General features: G+C 33.3%; 1 protein-coding gene across 3 annotated transcripts in view; it reads right to left on the bottom strand.

Annotated features, from left to right (window-relative positions):
• Positions 1 to 2,873: 2,873 nt before the first annotated feature.
• The window catches only part of UHRF2 (ubiquitin like with PHD and ring finger domains 2), a 152,509-nt gene continuing 131,909 nt past the window's right edge, over positions 2,874 to 23,473 (bottom strand). For all 3 annotated transcript variants that reach the window (XM_031961956.1, XM_031961949.1, XM_031961946.1), the window contains 6 exons: positions 21,416 to 21,578; positions 20,342 to 20,479; positions 13,110 to 13,230; positions 12,422 to 12,582; positions 8,529 to 8,627; positions 2,874 to 3,973 (listed from right to left, as the gene is read on the bottom strand). In XM_031961956.1, the coding sequence (XP_031817816.1) occupies positions 3,827 to 3,973; positions 8,529 to 8,627; positions 12,422 to 12,582; positions 13,110 to 13,230; positions 20,342 to 20,479; positions 21,416 to 21,578 (829 nt within the window). In that variant the 3' untranslated portion in view covers positions 2,874 to 3,826. The remainder of the gene's footprint in view (positions 3,974 to 8,528; positions 8,628 to 12,421; positions 12,583 to 13,109; positions 13,231 to 20,341; positions 20,480 to 21,415; positions 21,579 to 23,473) is intronic.

Raw genomic sequence — 23,473 nt, forward strand, 5'->3', positions numbered from 1 at the left:
TAGTTCTTATTTAGATAAAATAAACAGGTTTAAATGTAAAGTCTAATGTGAGTTAAAAAAAAAATCGGTATCAAAAATGGTAGAGGCCTGGAAGTTTGGATGGTAAAAGATCCAAAAAAGATGAGGTGTTTTGTTTTTTAGCATTTTTTTTTTGGTAATGAGTCAACAAAAACGCTAATGTGATTTTAGATGGGTTTTTTTTTTTTCTTGGTGGTGTTTGTTTTAAAAACCAGATTGTTGCTGGAATTAGGCAAAGATTATGCCTCCATCTTCCCCAGCATGACATATCTATAATACTTTCCTCATGTCTTGATATCTCCACTTTAGGAAATATACTGATAAATTGAAGAGTATCCAGAAGAAGTCACCTAGGATGGTAGAAGGCATCAGGTTTATGTGATATGAAGATCAAAGGAATTAGTATTTTTAATCTTGGAGGAGGGCAGATTTGAGTAGGAAGATGATGACTGTATCTTCAGAAATAAGAGAGATGAGATTTTTTTTTTACCTGGCTTTGGAAAATAGGAGATATAATTGCAAGTTGTAGAAGGGCAATTCCGGCTTGAAAATACAAGGAAAAATTTCCAAATAATTAAGAGAGATGAAAAAATAGAATGGACAAGATTGAGAGGTTCCCCTTTCATTAGCATTGTGTCAAGCAATGTTAAAAATACAGCATAGCTTGGATTAGGGTCTTTGAGGTGGGTTAGAGTTAGGGTTAGTGCTGGGCCTGGAGGTCAGGAAGAATTCCTGAATTCAAATGTACTCAAGTACTTACTTACTAGGTGTGCAAGTCACTTAATTCTGTTTGTCCATTTTCTAATCTGTAGAATGAGCAGAAGAAAATGGCAAACCACTCTCATACCTGTCAAGAAAACCCCAAGAAGATTTATGAAGAGTCAGACATGGTTGAAAAAAATGGCCTTTGAAGTTCCCATTCATAGCCAAGACTGTGCTTCATGGCATAGAATAAGGAAAATAATTTAGAAGCTGAAGTGCTATATAAATATCAGATATTATCTATGAATTTAAGTTCTAAATTAAACATTCTAACTCCAATTTCCCAATTGCTAAGTGAATATTTAAAATACCAGGGGTTATTATTATCATTATTATTTTTTAAGAATTACAATTCCTAGCTTGATGAAGATTTTAGGTCCTTAATAATCATTAAACTATTCTGTCATCATGTGTGGGCACATGTTTACACATTTCCATACCCTCTCATCAAAAAAGGTAATGTAATGAAAAGTTATGCTTACTCTCTGAGTTTGAAACTAAAATTATTTCTATGATAATTTGAAGAGTATACTTCAAGTAGATCAGTGACCTCAATGACTTAAATAGTTCTTCCAATGATGGCAAAAAGCTTAGGACAGATCCTTGGATACCCACAGAAATCGAGCATGCAAGGGAGGCTGAATAGGAAAATATGTACTTGGGCTGGTAATTATTAAGATTCTCTGGATTACTTTTTTGAAACAATAAGATCTGAGACATTTTCCCTAATCTTTCATTTAAACCCCCTTTTCCATATGCCTTAATGCCCTCAAAATTGTGTTGCCTCCAAGATGAACCTTCTTTCTGAATGCTTAGTTTAATTCAGCTGCTTATCCCATCTTTGTTTTCTTAAATATCATTTCCACCATCTTCCATCTTCCTTTTATTTAAGATGTTACAAATGAGTTTATAATCTAAACTTGGGTTTGCCACATAATTTTAAAAAAGCATTTAAAATATATGTAAAGTAGAATTTGTCTCCTAAGTTTGATTAAGTTTTGGAAATTCCTAACAGGATTTTTATGTGTATGTACATTTATGCTATCTTCTTTCTCAAACATCAAAACATTGAAATACTTTAAAACAGTATAATACCTTTGTTACTTGTCATTTAAGAAGCTTCTATTCATATTCTTTGTCACAAAAATAGAAAAGGGAGGGAAAAATAAATGCCAGTCACTTTTAGAGTGACGGGAAGCTACAGAAAAAAAGCCAATATAATTTTTCTGATAATTTCATCCAACTTAAATTTATTCATACTTGAATTTTTCTGTTGCTGGGAGGATGACATTAAAAATGTGGTCAAGCTTATGTGCTACTTTCTTTAAAAAGCTATGTAAATTAGCTGCTTGAAATTTTAAAATAATCTTTGAAAACTAAGAATATCAGAACTCTGCTTATGACATAGGTCAAAGGAATAGATGACTAATTAAGGACTTTAATACCCTGTCATATTATGACAGGGTTCCTTGTTTGTAAAAAGATTTTCTCTCTAAAATATTGTCTTCTCAGCAGTTTTGCCAAGTGGAGATGCTGCAAAGAATAAGCTATACCTAGCTTACAAGAGTACTGGAAAAGTAAAATGTAATCTTAATTGAATAAGTGACTAAGAATTAAGAATTTTCTGTTGTCTACCTGAATTTTCCTAGGTGGTTGAGAGATCCCCAAGAGATGAATGTAGCTCATTATAAACTAGAAATATGTGAAATTATTACTAGATGTATGAAAAAAGTTTCTGCTTTTCTTGTGTAAAAAATGGATTTTAGTGAATATTCCAATGTTTTAAATATCTGAAATCTTGCACAAAATGAGAAATGTGAAAAAGATGGGCTTGACAATTATATTTTGGGGAATCTTTGAGAATTTTTCATTAGTTTATGAAGTGAGAGTAACTTACAACCAAACTCAAGCTCAATTTCACAAGTTAGCCACTAGACAATGCAAATAATTCTAGTCTTCCTTAATAAAAATTTAAATATAATTTTGTACAAAATGTCTATTCTATAAAAATTCCTCATAGAACAAACTCTTGCAATGATTACTTCTTAACATTCATGACGTCAGCAAAAATGTACAACTCAAGGCAACAAAAATAATGATTTTTTTGAATCATAAAATATTTAATAAGGTATACTTTGGGGGAATATACTGTATATAAAATTTAAGATCACAATATGAAGCGATTTCAACCCTCTCCAAGCTAGTACTGCAGTGCGTTGTAGATGTATTGCCACTGATAACAAGACCTACTGAAAGCATAAATTTTTAACTAACACAAAAGTGGCTTGTTTAATGAAACTGTTTTTACACAATGAGAATGTTTTGAATACTTCTTTAAGTGCAAAAAAACACAGATCACATTACACTAATGTAGCAACAATGCATCCATATTGTTTTCATTAGTCATTAGTAGTCAACTTGCATAAGATACAATAAAAAAGCACAATGAAGCTCACAAAAAGACAAAAATCAGCCCATTCTCACAAAACAAAATGAAATAAAAAACATCATAATGGAAGAAAAGATGATTTTTAAAAAGGATTACATACGCCATGTAATCTGACTTAAGTGCTGCTAGTTATTTTTCTGGAAAATCAAACTGTATGGATCAGGCAAAACTAATATTCAGGAGGCAGTAGATAGCTAAAATTTCAGTTGACCAAATAAGCTGTTTAAAAAAAATTCCCCAAATCCCTTTCCTCTGTCCTGAGGTAGTTGCAAAATAAAACAAATCATAAGTTGTGCATCAACTAAGCTGAGCAGTCAGGATTGAAGCCTCCATTTTCATTAATACTAGTCACCAATAAGTAACAACTGGGCCCTGCCTTTTGGTGTTGAAAGACAGTTGATAAATGGATTTCTTACTACAAAAAAAAAAAAAAAAAAAAAAAAAAATGGTGGCAAGGTGGTAAGGAGGGTTAGCGGCTTCAGAATGTGAAAATCTGCTGAATCTCATTAAGTCTAGATTGGTCCACTGTTGTCTTTTTCCTCAAGATAGAATTCTCCTTATTGTCTATAAAGTCACTGGAAGCAGAAGATGGACATGTCATCGTCCTTTGCTATAGCCAGGGAAGAACTGGTCAAGTAATGTCTGCAGGATCTTGTTGGGAACCATAGTATAGTCTCTTCCGAGGTCATGACGACAAGCAGGACAGGTGAAAACTTCAGCTCGAAAGGAGCGCTGTAAGCAACTCTAAAGATACATAAAACAGAAAATCAATCTGAAGCTTTGGAGCAGTTGCCAGAGAAAATATATCCAATATTTATTTTTTCCTCCTTATTTACTGGAAGTCTTCTTTCAACTAACACTCGCCCCCACCTGATGTAAATGTTCTTTTAATTTCTCCTAGCATTCTGCCCCATTCTCTCTCCTCTGCATTCTATTGTTTATATACTTATCTCATTTTCACTATATAGTGAGTCCTTTTAGAACAAAGCCAGTGTTTTAAGATAATTAGTTCATGAATTTAAAGCTAGAAGGTATATAAAAAGCCATTGAATCCAAACCTCTAGTCCTAGAAATTCTTTCTTTCCTGAAAGAGGAAGTGTGGGTAGTAGATAAAGTTGGTTTTGAAGTGCGTAATGTCTGTGTACAAATCTTGCCTTTGACACAAATGGGACAAGTCAGCATCTTAGATTTAGAGAAGGTGCCAACTTGTGTTGATAAAGGAAAATTCCCCTATCTCAATGAAGTCACAGGCCCAATCCTTGTCCTATCCTTAGTTATTTGTTTGGTGACTTGTACATGGTAGATATTTAATACTGAACTGAAATCAATTGTATTGTTAAACACAAAGGAGGAAGAAGGTAAAGGAAATGACATTCTTCATTTGACAATACAAATCCCATTAAGCACAGACTACTTAATTCTTGTCATGCCACATCACCGACTCTCCTGAACTTGCTCTATGATCTTCCAGAAACCTCTTTACCTTGGAGGCTCCCTCTCACTCCTGGACATCTTATGTTGCATCAAGCCAGCCATGTCTTCATTCCTTTCCAGATCACACTCATGTTCTCATCCTCAAAAAACCCTCACACTTGATCCATCTGTCCATGCAATTGTCCCAGATCTTTCCTACTTTGTGTGCCTAAATATAAAGTATGGGCTAGCTCCCTGGAGGGCCTCAGGGTCAGTCAGTCAGGATAAATCAAAGTCCTTAGTCTTTAGGGGGAGAAGTGAAGGAAAGATGCCACAAGGCTTGCCAAAGAGATATCTTGGATTCTAGAGTCCAGAGTCTCTAGCCTGTCTTCTCGTGCTGCTGCCAAGTGCCCCTGACCTCTCTCCCCCAGTCCTCCAATCCTTGCCTATGATTATCTCACTACCAAACATCTAGCAAGCACCAATGGTGAGAAGAGTCATCATCCAAATATATGTTATTAGAGCCATTGTCTCACATCGAATAGGTAGCCTTAAGTGCTCTCTTGTCTGATTCAGAGTTTCAGCCCTCTACACCTAAACTCCTTGAGATGCCATCTACAACACAGGCCGCCACTTCTTCCTGGCTCCCGACCCTATCACAAAACTGAAACTGCTCCCAAGTTACTAAGGATCTTTTCAATGACAAATTTATTGGCCTTTCCTTGGGTTCTGACTCTTCTCTCTAGGTTCTTCTTTTCTCCTGATCCTCCCTTTCTGACTACTACTTTTTTGTCTCTTTCCCTGGACCTCCATCCAGATGCCCTGCTAACTATGGGTATCCCCTGGGATCTGTCCTGGGCCCTCTTAAAAATCTACTATGCACAAGGCATTCTGCTAAGTACTGGACATTCAAAAAGAGGCAAGAGGCAATTCAGCTCTTAAGGAGCTTACAATCTGATGGGGAGACAACATCAAAACAAAGATCTACAAAGGATATATAACAAGAAATAATTAAAAGAGGCTATGAATGGAATTAAGAGAGGTTGGGGAAGGTATTGGGACCTAAAGGAAGTCAAGGAGGTCAGTAATCAAAACAGAGGAAGGAGAACATTCCAGGAATGGGAGACAGTAACAGAGAATGCCTGGAGCCAAGAGTACTCTGCTCTTATTTCTCTCTTCCTTACTATTCACTTGATAATTCCACCATCAGCTTCCATAGAATCAACTATTATTTCTCTTCTTTTAAAAATTTCAATAGTATTTAATTTTTCTAATTACCTGTAAACATAGTTTTCAACATTCATTTTTGTAAGATTTTGAGGTCCATTTTTTTTTCTTCCTTCCTTCCTCCTTTGCTTCCCCTGTCTCCTAGACAGCAAGCAATCTGATTAAGGTTATACATGTATAATCATTTAAAACCAACTGTCATTTCTATAATGATGATTCTTAGATCTACCTATCCAGCACTAATATCTCTGATGAATTATTCTGTCTCCCATCTCTTCCCAACAGCCTACTGGATACCTTGAATTGGAAATCTCATGAATACCTTAAAATCAACATGTTTAAAACTGAACTCATCTTTCCTCCCAAACCTTTCCCGCTTTCAAACTTCTCTATTACTATCAAAGGCATACCACTATTCTCCCAGCTAATCATTCTTTCAATTTAGGTGTCATTTACTACACTTTCAATCCTCATTTCAATCTATTGCTAATCTGTGAATAGTATTTTCATAACAGCTCTTGAATACACACTTCTTCTCTTCTGATAACTGTCATTACCCTGGTACAGGCCCTTTGGGCCCCAGCTAATGTAGTAGCTTTCTAGTTGATCTGTTTGCCTCAATCTTTTCCTATTCCATTCCATCCTCTACTCAGATATCAAAGTAATCTTCCTATACCTGACTCAAACTCTAGGATCACTTCTGGGATCAAACAGAAATTGCTCCATGTGGAATTAAAAGTCCTTCAAAAGAGCTCTAGCTTCTCTACCTTTCTAATCTTTTTACACATTATATTCCCCCCAGTATGGAATCGTTGATCTGGTGATACTCTTTGCTGTTCCCCAACACAAGACACTCCATCTCCTGGATATTTTTACTGGCTGTGCTCCCTGCTGGAATACTCTCTGCCTCTTACATTCTCTGGCTTCCTTCAAGTCTCAACTAAAATCTTATCTTCTAGAGGAAGCCTTTATCAATACCTATTAATCAAAATGCATTCTCCCTAATGATTATTTCCAATATATTTTCAATATAATCCAATATAATCTTTAATACAGCCTGTCTGTACAACAGTGTGTTTTCTCCCTCATGAATTTGTGTTTCTCAAGAGTAGACAGTTTTTTGCTTCTCTTTGTATTTCCGGTGCCTTTTTTTTTTTTTTTTTTTTTTTAAAGTACAGTGCCTGACAGTGCATTAAGATGTTTTTTGGCTGACTATCCTGGCTTTTCTCTACCATGGCTCTGTACTGGGTACTATAAGCTCTTCTTCCTAGACAATTTCTCCCCATTGTTTTAGTTCTCTTTTATGTGGGTTTTTGTTTTTTTTTTTTTTAACATAGAATGTAAGTTCCTCAAAGGCAGGGAATGCCATGATTTTTGCTTATATTTTTATTGTTAATTCTCAGCATATTATCTGGCATATAGTAAATACTTAATAAATGTTTGTTAACAATGAGTTACTCCTTTAATATTACAATAATTTTAACAATGAATAAAAATGTCTTTCTATACATAATTATACTCATATTTTGATATTAGTTATGATATTCATACCCCATACTCTGAGCTACTTGGCACATAAAATTTTAAACTGACTCTCAATGGGACCAGGTGAAGATTTCTCAAAAAGTCTATGAGATGGAGTGGGTCACACCCTAGGCCTAAGTTTCAGGAAGTCACGTGTCCCACAGGAAGGAGATAGCATTGCTGACCTTTGGTCAATGGTTATTTCCTTTTCAGTCCATCCAAGGAACCGATGTCTTTTGTTATGTAATTCCCTCCCTGTTTCTGGCTCCAGGGCCACACACCACGCTGAGCTGTTTAGCAGATGCTGTTTGTATCTGAAGATGCTTCTGAGAAGTCACTTTGGGTAGGGTAAGTCTAGCCTGTCCCACATAACTTGAAGTAGCTGATTTGGAATGCAATTTTATTTGTAATAGTGGATATAAATGCTATGTAATATTTCACATTTATTTTAGATCCCTTAAAGAGAAATCCGTTTGTCCTGAAAAAAGTCTTCTAAAGGCTTATCTTAACATGGAATCGTGTGAACCAATCTGGAACAGATTATTCTTTTTTTTTTTTTTTTTTTTAATAAAGTCAAACACATTTTATTTATTTATTTATTTATTTATTTATTTATTTATTTATGCATGCTGAGGCAATTGGGGTTAAGTGACTTGCCCTGGGTCTCACAGCTAGGAAGTGTTAAGTGCTTGAGACCAAATTTGAACTCAGTCCTCCTGACTTCAGGGCTGGTGCTCTATCAACTACCCCACCTAGCTGCCCCCCAGATTATTCTTATAAACGAATTCTAGAAAGCCTATTTCATATAATACAGGCGCCTGAAAAGTTTTGCTAGTTTTAAGACTGTTTTGTTTTAAAAGCAGTTTTGAAGCTTTAAACTACACTAAATCTCTTGGGATAAACTATATCAGGCAGAAAATTGAAAAGTTCTTTGCTATGTAAAAACAGCAAGTTTCTACTAGTAAATGCAACCATATATTATAACATTTAGCAAAATACCTTCCCAGTTAATTGTTCTACCTTAAAGAAAATATGCTTTTCCTAATCCTTCCCACAAAACAGAAAACCAGCTCAGAGCCTAGGGCTTTCCCAGCAGAAAAAAATCCAGCAAGCTCATGCTGTCAACCAGACTTACTTTACAGACATTGTGGAGGCACTCTGTTGTCACTGGCTGGTAGACCAACTCCTGGCAGCAGACACACATAAAGGACTGTTCCAGTATTTTCAAAAAATTCTAGGATACCCAAGAAACAAGGGTAGAAAGATTAGCATTTCATTATAGTTTCCAAACTAAATTTTGAAAGAAAGAAAAATCCCTATCTACAACTAAGATTTCCTATGAGAAGATGAATTTATAAAGTGACAAACTTCCTGAATCACAAATATATTTCAATTGCAGTTAAAGAAAAATTCTGCTCCTTCATGTTACATCACTTGGCTTTAACCCCTAAAGCAGAGACACAGATGGAAGTCGAGCCCATAGACACATTCCCAAATACCTTCAAATAGTCTAATCTTCCTTTTATGGGGAAAGGCTCAACTGCAGTTATATATTAATTTGGTATTATGTTAATCTTTTCTAGAAAGTCTTGGAATTGTTGTTTTGTTTCTCCCTTCTGTTTGTGCTCTGCAGACAGTATTGGGTAGTTGAAATATCACAGGGATGTCTCAATGAACATGTATAAGAATAGGATGGCTCTCCACTTGACAAAGATCCTTTATAAGTAAAAGACAGACATTTAAAATTTATAATTAGTGCTGAGTTTTGATATTGGAAAGCTAATTTTCTGAGAATAATTTGGTCAAGACTTTACAGTTTATTAATATAAATGAGAAGGGATTGCAATTTCTGCTTATAGTTCTTAGGATTATTGAGGAGAGGTGCAACTGAAAGGACTATTCCGAAGACCAGGACCCATAATTTCAGCCATTAAGGAGTAGCTACAGAAATGGCTCAAGTTGCTTGAAACACTTTTTTTTCTTCAGAAAAGAGGTAATAGTCAAAAATCCTTTGGATTTGGAGTTAGGAAACATGCTCCTATAATGAATTTCCCCCCAAGAATATTAGATTCATTTCAGAATTTAGTAAATTTTAAAGGAAAAAAAATAGCACCTGAAGAAGTAAAGGAAAACAGGAACTTATATTACACACACACACACACACACACACCATTAGTCCCTCAATAACCTGGTAAGGTAGATAAAATATGGATAATCATGTCTGCTGTACAGATACGTAATAACATTTGAGGGCTAGAGAAACTTGCCCATGCTCACACAATGGGTAAATAATGGGGTCATGAATTGAAATCAAGTTCTTATGACTCTAAAAGTCTAGTATTTTTTTCTATTACACAATATAGTTTCCTATAATTGGGTTCATCCAATCTACTGTATAGGGCATAAAAATGCTATTAATATTCAATTATTTAACAGGAATAATTTACCCCATATATTTTAAAGGGGTGTTGGGGGAGAAAATAAAGGAAAGTAAGTTTTTTTGTTTTAAAAAGAGAAGTACCCACACATATTGGGAAAGTGAAAAGAGTGTGGTAGGAGGGAGTTTTTTTAAATACAATTGTAAGGTTGATTTAAATGTAATTCATAGATTAGCTTTCAATTTCACTAGATAGAGAGGATACTTTATATTTGTTCTCTTTGTATTTTTACAGAAATTATAAGTTATTAAAAATTCTAAGGATTGATTATTTTCAGGGCAGAGGTCAAAGATATATATTCAAAAGTGGTACCTTTAAATTCTTAGAACACTCACAACTGAAAACATGGCACAATGGAAAGAGAAAGAGGTTTGGAATAAAAGGAATAGGGTTTGAATTCTGGCCAACTATTTACTCTCTAGGTCATATTGGGGAAGTCACTTTGCTTCTCTTTGACACATTCTTTTTTTTTACTAAAATGTGTAGGTAAAACAAGATGATCTCCACACCCTCTTCCGGCTCTCAATCACCCCAGGACCCCAAGAAAAAAAGAGGGAAACCATCCTTTTCTTTTCCCTTCTTAATCTCCATTCACATGCAATCAATCATTAACTGGCAATGGGAGAAATATAAGAGAAATTTACATAGCAACACCTTTTATAGCTATGCAGATCATCATATTTTAGGGCTAGCAGAAATAATTCATTTTTAAAAAATTTAAACGTTTCCTACATGTTATTAAGGTAGTGTGATCATAAATGTGAAATGGCTTCGAGATCATCTAGTCAAACCCCTTAATTTTAATGCCATGAAAACTGAGGCTTAGAGAAGGGAAAGAACTTGGTCCAAATTCTGGGTTCTTAGTAGCAGAGTCACAAGTCATAATCTGGGTCTCTGGACTCCTGCTCCAGACCTCTTTTTTGGCCACCTGAAGACTTAAACTGGCTTTCTTTGCTTTGTTGTACACAAAACCGTTATGTCTTTACAAGAATAAAGATGCACTTATTACAGGATACTTCCTTAAAGCTAAACTAACATACCTGAAATGTCAACATATCTATCTTAATAGATTTACACCTCCATCTCAACCCCCAACAAACTGCCCTGAAATCCAATCTATATAGTATTAACAGAAATAATGCTATAACTTGACAAATAAAGATGCAATAATGATAACAGACATTTCTAGAGACTAAGTTTATAATATAATATGCTTTCTCTCACTAATAACTTTGTGAGGAAATTAGGTGGGGTAAAATTATTATCATGGCAAAAGATGTAAAAATGGAAGATCAGTGAATTACTTAGGATAATGTAGTTAATAATAAATATGACTACAAATATTTGAATCAAGGATCTTCTTCAAATTTAGTGCCCTATACTATACCACTACTTCATAAGTAGTCAAAATGTATGAAGATACTTTCAAAATATATTTAAATATGTGGTGTCTATCTTTTAAAGAAATCATTTTCTATAAGTTGTATATTTGGGTTTGCTAAACTATCTAATTGCATAAATGAATAAAATAACAATGTAACTTAGAGTTATGAGATATTTTCCTAGGTTTTAAAGTAAATCTACAAAACTTGGTTTTTAAGCATGAACACCAAAAGAATTTTTAAAAAGAAAAAAGGAAAAGGACATATATATATACAAAAATTATTTGTAGCAGCTCTCTTCTCAGGGCAAAGAATTGGAAACAGAGGAGATGTCCACCAATTGGGGAATGTTTGAATATATTGTAGTGTGGGAAGAGTTTTGTGGGAAAAAAAATCCCAAAACAACTAACCTGTAGTTAGTCCTCCATAAATTCAAGCAAAGTAAAATGTACTGCGTACAAACTAACAGCAATGTTCTGGAATGACCAGCTATAAATGACTTTGTTACTCTCAGTAGATACAATGATCCACAACTATTCTGAAGGACTTAGGATGAAAAATTCTATACTCAAATCACACACTGATTGTGTCTGAAAACAGATTGAATCATTCTCTCTCTCTCTCTCTCTCTTAAACTTTATTTTTCTTGAGGATTTTTTCTAATTAGGGTGGGAGATCTATGTTTTCTTTCACATTTTTCTTTCATGGAAATGTTTTGCATAACTTCACATGTGGTTTCTTAATAGGGTCTGGGGGATAAGGATAGGGAGTGGGGATAAGAAGGATAGGGAGTGGGGATAAGGGAGAGAATCTGGAACTCACAAGTTCAAAAAAATGTAAATAAAAATACAAGTGTAAATGGGGAAAATATTAATTAAATAAAAAAGAATGAAAAAAAATTTATAAAAACCTTGGTTTCATTGAGATTCCCTTCCAATATGTAGCTACATACAAAAAATTGCTACTTAAAGAAAATTCAAGGAGTTATATTCAGTAATCAAGACAAAAACAGATCTCATACGCTGCTCTTATCTCTGCAAAGAACTACACAAAATATCTGTAATTTCTACTTCTTAATATGTTGCCTTTAATGAATGACAAATAAAAAGAAAATCATCTGTAAAAACTGGAAAGCACCACATATCAAAATAGGATATGTATATTTTTGTAATCCTTAACACTAAAATTGTAATCAAATTTGAACATACTGGTCCTTCCTTCAGAGAAGCAAGCACTTCATCCCACAGCTTCTGGTTTGGACAGTCTTGTCTGATCAGACCCTGCTGTTGTGTGGTCAGTTGGAAAGCCTCAACTTTCCCTCCATCTGTCATTCTTCTGGTTTTGGAGCCAGTCCCAGGCTCAACTTGACCTATTGAAAAATATTGTCAGTAGAAATGTCAACATGATAGATCTAGGCAGCACTATGAACAAAAATCTGACAAGAAAGAACTTCATTTGTGAAACAAAAATCTAATAACTGTACTTTACCTTGGGTAATGGGTACAATTTCAGATAAAGGTCAATTATAAAAGTTGGTTTAAAAAATTAGAAATCTATGGAATCATGCAACTGACATGGTACAAAAGGCCTGTCAAAATCTCTCCTTTTATTTACAAGGGAAATGAGAGGGAGTGGAGTGAATTCACAGTCATATAATGGGTCAGTGGTACAGCCAGAATTAAAGCCTAGTCATTCTCTTATTTGTTTGTGCCTTTTTAACCACCTACAGTATTTGTATTTTTAATTACTTTCAAAATAAAAAACACACATAAAAAAATCAGTATGTTGACATTATGCCTTTATCTAAAGAAAAAGCAACACCCTTTCTCCAATCTCTCAATAATCAAAATTGTTTTCTTTTTAGTTTGCAAAGTTTTCAGAAATCATCTAACATACCATCAATTGACCTTTTCTGTTTTTCATGACTTCGTTTGCTTGACCCCTTCACCACAGGTGGCTTTTTCACATTATCTTTCTTTTCTTTACTTGCCATGGCTTCTTCATAGCCTGGTGGATACTAAAAGAGAACAAAACTGAATTTAAAAAAATTTTTTAAGGGTCATGAATCCTGGGGGAAAAAAGAAAATGGGATTAGGGGAAAGTTAAATACTTCCATATCAAAAGTCTTCAAGGGAAACAAAAGTTACATAAAATTTTAAAATATGTTGGATAGGGCAAGCAAATATAATAAAGATGACAATATTACCTAAACAAATCTATTTAATTAGCGCTATACCAATCAGACTCCCAAAAAACTATTTTAATTAATTAATGAAAAAAAAAAATCAAATGAAGGTGGTCTAGCTATACCAGATCTAAAATTATATTACAAAGCAGCAGTTACCAAAATCATTTGGTATTGGCTAAGAAACAGACTAGTTGATCAGTGGAATAGGTTAGGTTCAAAGGACAAAACAGTCAATAACTTTAATACTCTAGTGTTTGACAAACCCCAAGACCCCAGCTTTTGGGATGAGAGCTCACTGTTTGACAAAAATTGCTGGGAAAATTGGAAACTAGTATGGCAGAAACTAGGCATTGACCCACATTTAACACTGTACACCAGGATAAGGTCAAAATGGGCTCATGACCTAGGCATAAAGAATGAGATTATAAATAAACTAGAGGAACACAGGATAGTTTACCTCTCAGACCTGTGGAAGGGGAAGGAATTTATAAAGAAGAACTAGAGCTCATTATTGAACACAAAATAGAAAATTTTGATTATATCAAATTGAAAAGTTTTTGAACAAAACTAATGCAGACAAGATTAGAAGGGAAGTAATAAACTGGGAAAACATTTCTGCAGTCAAAGGTTCTGATAAAGGCCTCATTTACAAAATATATAGAGAATTGACTCTATAAGAAATCAAGCCATTCTCCAATTGATAAATGGTCAAAGGATATGAGCAGACAATTCTCAGATGAAGAAATTGAAACTATTTCTAGCCATATGAAAAGATGCTCCAAGTCATTATTTCAAAGAAATGCAAATTAAGACAACTCTGAGATACCACTACATACCTGTCAGACTGGCTAGAATGACAGGGAAAAATAATGTGGAATGTTGGAGGGGATGTGGGAAAACAGGGACACTAATACATTGTTGGTGGAATAGTGAATACATCCAGCCATTCTGGAGAGCAATCTGGAACTATGTTCAAAAAGTTATCTAACTGTACATACCCTTTGATCCATCAGTGTTACTACTTGGGCTTATATCCCAAAGAAATCTTAAAGAAAGGAAAGGGACCTGTATGTGCAAGAATGTTTGTGGCAGCCCTTTTTGTAGTGGCCTGAAACTGGAAACTGAGTGGATTACCCTCAGTTGGAAAATGGCTGAATAAATTGTGGTATATGAATATTATGGAATATTACTGTTCTGTAAGAAATGACCAACAGGATGATTTCAGGGAGGCCTGGAGAGACTTACACGAACTGATGCTGAGTGAAATGAGCAGGACCAAGAGATCATTATATACTTCACCAACAATTCTATATGATGATCAATTCTGATGGACCTGGCCATCCTCAGCAATGAGATGAACCAAATCAGTTCCAATGGAGCAGTAATGAACCGACCCAGCTACACCCAGTGAAAGAATTCTGGGAGATGACTAAGAACAATTACATTGAATTCCCAATCCCCATATTTTTCCCCGCCTGCATTTTTGATTTCCTTCACAGGCTAATTGTACAATATTTCAGAGTCCGATTATTTTTGTACAGCAAAATAATTGTTATGGACATGTGTACTTATTTTGTATTTAATTTATACTTTAACATATTTAACATGTATTGGTCATCCTGCCATCTAAGGGAGGGGAAAATTGGAACGAAAGGTTTGGCAATTGTCAATGCTGTAAAATTACCCATGCATATAACTTGTAAATAAAAAGCTATTAAAATTTTTTTTAAATCAAAATTAAAAAAATAATAATCTGAAGTATTCATAGAAACCAGAAAGAGAGCAATGTCTCCAATTCTGCTTAAAATCAAAATGTAATTATGAAGAACAAAATAAACATGTCCCAATATACAGTCTGGGTATCTTTAGGGGTGCTTAGAACTAAGACACTGAAAGGCTATTTAATTATAAGTAGTGGTAACTAGAGGAGAGATCTGGAAGTCAAAATAGGTTTGGACATTTTGGGAGGGATGTCAGGAGAAAAGATGACAGTCCAGAGAAAAAAGCATTACTAACTGTAGACTATTAATGGCATCAGATTAAACATACGATATGAAGGACAAAAACAGACATATATGTATTTTTATTATATGTTGATAGACTTTTCTAATAAGATATAGATTTGTGTTGCTTCAGTCACTGTCTCCCTTATTAAGCTGACATGCTCCTAGAAGTCCCAAATTTTACATTCAAAAATCCAAGAAGTAAAACAGATATTGGGAGAATCCACCTATCACAATCTGAAAGAGATCCCAACATGAAAACTTCCAGAACCATTATAGCCAAATTATAGTTTCCAGGTCAAAGAAAAAGACTTTGAGCAGTCAGAAAGAAATAATTTAATTACTATGGAGATACAAGTCACACAAGATTTAGCAGCTACTATATTAAATAGTTGTGAATACAACTAAGAATAACCTAGAACAACCTATTCAGCAAAACTGACTAAAATCTTTTTTTTTTTTTTGGGGGGGGGGGGGAATAGATAATGAAATGGAGGACTTTCAAACATTTCTGATGAAAAGAACAGGGATCAATAAAAAAAGTTCTACTTTCAAATGTAAGACTCAAGAGAAGCACTGAAAAAAAAAGGGATTCAATACTTTTAATCTTTCAAGATGGGAAGAGTTCTTCTAAGAACTCATCATTATTAGAGGAATAAGGAAGATTCTACATAAAAAGAGGAGATAGGAGTGAGTCAATTATGTTAGGATGATGTAAAAAACAAACAGGCAAAGAAAGAGGGATACCTAGGGAGAATAATAGAGAAAATTATCTCACATAAAAGAAATTTGCAACCCAGAGATTTTAGAGTGGATGGGAAAATGTTGTGAGTATGTGTTTGAAGCTCACTCACATCTAAATTGATTTTGCTTAATTATATGCCAGTAAAACTGATAATTTAAGTGAAATGCATGAATAGCTACAAAAATACAAATTGCCCAGGTTAACAGAAAAGGAAATAAAATACTTAATAATCCTACCTTAGAAAATGAAATCAAACAAGACACTAAGTGAGCTGCCTAAGAAAAATTCTCCAGAATCAGAAAGATTTACAAGTGAGTTCTATCAAACTGAAGCAACACTTAATTCCAATATTATATAAATTATTTTTTAAAAAATTATTTTAAAAAATAAGTAGAAAATTATTTTTATGACACAAATGTGGTACTGATACCCAAACCAGGGAAAGCAAAAGCAAAGGAAAAAAACTATAGATCAATTTTCTTAATGAAAATCAAGGCAAAAATCTTAAATACTGTAAGGAAAATACAGCAAAATATCACAAGGATTAAACACTACGACCAGGTAGGATTTATACCAAAAATGCAGGACTGATTTAATATGAGGAAAATTATCAATATAACTATGTCAATAACAAAACCAACAAAAACCATATATATCAATACATGTAAAAAAAAAGCCTTTGACAAAATATAATGTCCCTTCCTATTAAGAAACCTAGAAACCAAAGGACTCAATAGAAGCTTTTTTAAAATAATAATTAGCATCTATCTAAAAGTGAGAGCAAGATTGATCTGTAATGGGAATAAAATTGAAATCTCTCTACTAAATTCAAAAGTAAAGCAAGGATGTCTATTATCACTATTATTATTCAATATCATACTAGAAATGGTAGCTAAAGCAATAAGAAAAGAAAAAGAAATTGAAAGAATAAAATAGGTGATGAAGAAACAAAACTATCACTCTTTACAGATAGTATGATGGTATACTGAGAAAACCCAAGAGAATCAACAAATAAAAAAACTTGAAATAACAAACAACTTCAGCAAAGTTGCAGGATATAAGATATACTCACATATATAAATTCTATATCCTACTAAGAAAACCCATCAGCAAGAGATATTAAGAAAAAACTCTATTTAAAATAACTGTATTTGGAAGTCTACTTGTCAACACAAACCCAGGGATTATATGAACACAATTACAAAACACTTTTCCTGGAAAAAAAATCTAAACTATTGGAGAACTATTAATTTCTCATGGGTTGGCCAAGTCAATATAACAAAAATGACAATTCTGCTTAAATTAATGTACCTAATCAATGTCATAACAAAGTATCAAGAAATTATTTTATAGAACTAAGGAAAAAATACTAACAAAATTCATCTAAAAGTACAAAAGATCAAGAATATCAAGAGAATCAGGAAAAAAATATCAAGAAAGGCTACCTGGCAGTTCCAAATTTCAAATTATATTACAAAGCAGTAATTATTAAAACAATCTAATATGGGCTAAGAAAGGGTGAGGCAGCAGTGAAATAGATAAGGTACATAGTAGTGAATGGCCACAGCATCTAGTATTTGATAAATTCAAGAGATGCACGCTTTTGGGGTAAAAACTCAGTATTTGACAAAGATTGTTAGGAAACCAGGAAGCAGTTTAGAAAAAACTAGGCATAGACATGCATATCACACTATAAATCAAGATATGATCAAAAGAGATAAATTATTTAGACATACGGTGATAAGAAAATTGGAGGGAGGGGAAGCATGGGAAAATGTATGTGCAAGATCTATGGAAATGGGAAGACTTTATGATCAAATAAGAGATAAGAGCATTATAGGAAGTAAAACAGATAATATTGATTACATAAAATTAAAAAGTTTTTGCACAAACAAAACTAAATGCAGCCAAAATTAAAAAGAAAGTAGAGAAAAACTTTTATACTATGTTTCTCTCAGAAAGACTCATTTCTCAAACACATAGGAAACTGAATCAAAATTTTAAAAATAAGAGCCATTTCTTAGTAGTCAAAGGATATGAACAGGCAGTTTTCAAAAGAAATCAAATATATCTATAGTCATATGAAAAAATGCTCTAATCATTCTTGATTAGAGAAATACAAATTTTAAAAGTATGAAAAGTATAAAAGTACCATTTCACACTTATTAAATTGGTTAACATGACAGAAAAGGAAAATGACAAATGCCGAAGAGGATGTAGAAAAATTAGGACATAAATGAATTGTTAGTGGAGTTGTGAACTAGTCCACCCATTCTGGAAAACAATTTGAAACTATGCTCAAAGGGTTCATACCAAATTGTTCATATCCTTTGACTTAGTAGTACCACTACCAGGTCTGTATCCTAGAGAGAATGAAGAAAAGAAAAAAAAAATAACCTATTTATACAAAAATATTTACAGCAGCTCTTCTGGTGATGACAAAAGAATTAGAAACTGAGAATACCCATCAATTGGGGGAATAGTTGAATAAGTTGTGGTATATGGTCATGATGAAATATTATTATGATATAAGATATAAGAAACAAGCAGGATGATTTTGAGAATAACCTCAGGAAACACTGTACATATGAAAAGAATCTTGTAATAAAGATCAATTATGAAAGACTTAGTTACTCTGCTCCAGGCTGTGACCCAAGACCCAAGGCAATAATAAGAACCTATGATGAAAAATCTCCAGAAAAAGAACTGATGAATTCTGAAGGAAATTGAAGCATAATTTTAAAACTTTATTATTATTGTTTTATTTTGTTTGTATTTTCTTTTGCAACATGGCTAACAGGAAATATATTTTCATGACCTTACATATATAATCAATACCATATGGCTTGCCTTCTTAATGAGGGGGTGGAATGGGAGTGATGAAGATAAACTGGATCTCAAAAATTTTTAAAAACATTGTTCAAAAAAATTTTACATGTCATTGGGAAATATTTAATTAAATATAAAAGATTTTTTAAAAAACAGACACTAGGAGATTGTCTAGAAGAAATTTAGCACAAAATGGGGCAGAAAATAGTTTCTGAAATTTTTTTTCCTATTTTAAAAAAAGTTACATTATATGGCAATTGTTCTAATATATTTAATCACAATTACTATTTTAACTTTTTAAAATGAAAATAAGTGTATAAATTTGTTAACAATTGAATTTTTTAAAATTGGATTTGCATTAGAAAGTGTACATATTCACTTGCCTGGGTGATCAAATACTTGTCCAAACCAAAGTGCAGCCCTACCACATGCAGTGAGGAACAGTGCCAAAGAGGAATGACAAGCTAGCTATCTTTATTGAAGGTACAACTGCAGAGGGTGGCAAGTGAAAAGTAAAACCGCATTTTGGGGAGCATCAGGGAGAAAGTCTAAGGTATATGAGAATGTGGAAAAAGAAAAATTTTGGAAAAAGAAGAGGATTGCTAATTCTTATGTGACCAAATCATTTTCTACACATAAAAACAAGCCAGAAACCAAGGTCTTGTGAGTTATCATATACAAGCATGGGGAAGAGGGAAAATAGGACAAAGAACCTCTAATGGTGAAATGGCAGGGAGAAAAATGCATAAAGAAGAAAAAAAGAGGTAGAAAGCAGGAAGACCCTCTGGTCAAAATCACCCATCCTCTTCCAGAGGCATCTTCTCATCCTACCAGGAAAAGAATTTTCATTTGGGAATTCCTATCCTCAGAATATACACACATACAAAAACAAGAAAAATAAAGAAAGTATGCTTCAAGTTGAACTGATTTATTTCATCAGTTTACTCTCTAGAGATGGACAGTATTTTTCATCATGGTTCCTTTGAAACTGTCTTGGCTCATTGTTTTGATCTGAATAGTCAAGTCTTCCACAGTTGATTATATCATAGAACAGTAATATTCCATCACAATCACATAACAATTTGCATAGCTATTCGCAGCACTAATAATCAGACCAAATTCCTACTCTTGGGACACAATTCTTCCTTCTTTGTTCCTAAAGGCATTCCCCTCTACCCTTGCCACTGATACGCAGGCCAAACCACCCCCAATGGATCGTAGTTAATGCTTAATACTCATGTTAAAGGCATGCACATATATATGTGTGTATATATATATATATATATATATATATATATATATATATATATATATATATATATATTTGTTCTTTAAAAAAATTAAGTCTGAAATATAATCTAACCTGAACACTTAGACGCAGATTCTTTGATCGTTCTATTCCTTCTGCAGTCCAAGGTGCAGGTTCAACATCATCCCTTCGAAGAAGATAACGCCAAACCAAGAATCCACATTTTCCAATTTCTGGCCAGTATTTCACCACCTAAATCATATAAGAGTCTAGGACTTTTTAGAATGTTTGCCACATTAATTGTTCAGATTTAAGAATGGGGAATGGACTTGCCAAAAATCAATTTTCTCAATTTTTGGAGGCAATCAATATTTTATAAAACATGTATACACTACCACAAATAGTAAAAAAAAAACAAAAAAAACAAATGGAAAAAGTTATTTTGTACAATAAAATTATTTTTTACCCAACTGTTTTTTTTACTAAAATAGATACATTTTGAGTATAAAGTGATAAGTGCATAGTTATATAGAGTTTAATATTGTAAAACTTTTCTTTGAACTAACTTTACTTTCTTACTAATTTAATATAAAATATATCTACTTTTGAGTATATAGTGATGAGTATAAAACTATGCAAGGCAAAAGACTACACAACACATATATTGGGGGGAAAATGATTATACAAAGTCAATTTCCCAAAAGATTAAAAACCTCTAAACACACATATATCAACACATATCAAGCAAAGGATATATGTCTATTTTAATTAGGGCTAATAAGCACAATTGGTTTTGAAAATCTTTACAAATATCACATCTAAAATTGATGCTACCCTATATTCATGCTGAAAAGAACATTAATTATAATACAATTATTTCTTCAATTCTAATTCCATTTAAGTTATTCTTTAAAATTATGAAAATATATGCAGTTTGGGAAACAGCTCCACTACTGTCCACTATACATGGCCAGTCTTTGCCAAAAAAAAACCTTACTAAGCTATTATAATTAGTCACATTTATTGTATGAGTACTTTATGCAAAGTTTGCTCTGCATTCATTTATTGCACTTCTAGATATTTCCAACTTTTAGTTTTCTCCTAGTGCTTCCTTAATAATAGCAGGCTTAGGGTAATACCTAGAATGTTATTTTAATGAGGAGAACAATAGAATGTTAGATTGAGCACCTTGTATATGCCATCATATCTGTTGCCTTCCTCAGGAGCATACTTGCTGATTCTCCGTCCTTTTGCACTGCGTATCACTCGAACTGGCTTACCGGCTCTCCAATTCTTTGATTCTCCTCCATTTTTATTATCCAATGGAGCATCACAGTTTAGGGCTAATGCCCTAAGGAAAACATAAAAGAAGTCCTCTTCGTACCACACAATTGTGCTTCCCCAAGTACAGGATGATATCTTATCATTAGCCAAATTAAAAGGTGGATGTGCCTTACCTGGTGGCTTAGATTCTATGATTCCTTCCATATTATTCCAGATATTAGGATTATGCTTTCCCCAACCAGCAGAGAAGACAGAGAAATCAGTTTTCTGATGCCATCCCCAAAGCCAGGGGAGTGCTTCCCAGAGAGCCTGTGGGTTCTTCTGAAAGTAGTGTAGTAACATCTGTGCCATGTATAATAGAAAACAACTGGAAACACATGGAATTTTTTTCTTAAAATAATTTGTGTTGAGAGAATGGGGAACCTTGGAAAACTATAGCAAGCAAACCACTTTTCAGTTATGGGACTTTAATGAAGTTATTATTTTATTGGGGAAAAGGGGATTGTTGGAATAACGTGGAAAGAATTCTGGAAAACCAGATTTTCTCAAATAAGGCAAAAAAAAAATACCGACCTTTCTAAGCTTCCTTTCCACATTATTCCAGACAATAGAGACTCTAAAGCAATGTTTGTTAGAAAAGATTATAGCCAAGACTTATTTAAGAATAACTTCCTAAAAAAAAGGCCTTCAGCAAAAGAATGCATTTGACTATAACAAGCACCTAGATGAAAATCAAAGAAGCTCAAGACCTCTTGTAGTGTACTAAAGATTTGACAATCCACAAATATGGCAAGAGGAAGTTGGCACATTTTATGAAAGAATTATCTGATTAGATGATCAAAACTTCTGTAATAGATTGACTAATTCAGCAAGAAAGCAGTTTAGCTTCTAGAAGATAAAGAATTAGTTTTAAATCCAACTAACTAGAAGATTTTTAGATGGCTGTTACTCTTCTAATCTATAAGAACACCTCCATTTCTTGATTTTAGAGAAAGAATAAAATTGAGAAGACTAAATTCTTAGGAGGAAAAAGTAGCTAAACTTACATTAAAAAAAAAACAAAACAAACAAACAAACAAAAAAAAAACAAGCACACACCAATGTTATCCTTGGATAAAGAAAGAGGAACATATTTTTTTTCCCTGACATAGGATACCCTATATTTGTTAAAATGAAAGATGTGAATAGTCATACTGGATCAATAACCTATGCAAATGATAACTCTCTTGAATGGAATTAAATTTTCAAAGTAGAACAAGATAAGGAATTATTTTTCCTTTACGAGTATCTATACCAGTCTCAGTAGTTAAGAAAGCAGGCTAAGTTAGTGATCCTCTGAAAATATTATAAAATACTAATATTTAGACTACAGTATTAGAATGTGTACTTTAGAAAAGAAGTTTTCTACCCTTTGGCTAATACTGTCTTATTTTTACAATATAGAGATTTTAAAGGACAAGATTACTTAAGTGTACTTTAAAACTAGGACACAATAGAGAACTCACACTCTATGCTTCACTAAATCTTTTTTGTATAGACACCTATAACTATTGCTACTACATGTCCATCAGACTTTATTTTTCAACATGATATTTAAGCAACAAGATTCCTGAGAAACATCCATGAAGAGATGATAGCTGAAGAAAAATTTAGACTAAGTTCAAAGAAAAATGCTGGCACATATCTTAACAAATTATCATTAACCCTATGCTTAACTTCTCTGTATAAGAAAAATTCTGACCCATTTACTACTTGAAAAGGACCGAGGAAGTGTTTCAATAAAAAAAGAAAAGGGTCTGTCCACATAAGAACTATTTAAATCTATCTGTTCTCTGATGACTACCAACTTTCAGTTGTGATATGCTTGGCATAATGACAATCTAATATATCCCAATTTTCTTGAAATATTGATAATCAACATTAAGTATAATCTTGATGGTTATAATTCTAAAAGTTTATTTT

The sequence above is a fragment of the Sarcophilus harrisii genome, chromosome 1 (genome assembly GCF_902635505.1).
Source record: "Sarcophilus harrisii chromosome 1, mSarHar1.11, whole genome shotgun sequence".
Classification (NCBI taxonomy): domain Eukaryota; kingdom Metazoa; phylum Chordata; class Mammalia; order Dasyuromorphia; family Dasyuridae; genus Sarcophilus; species Sarcophilus harrisii.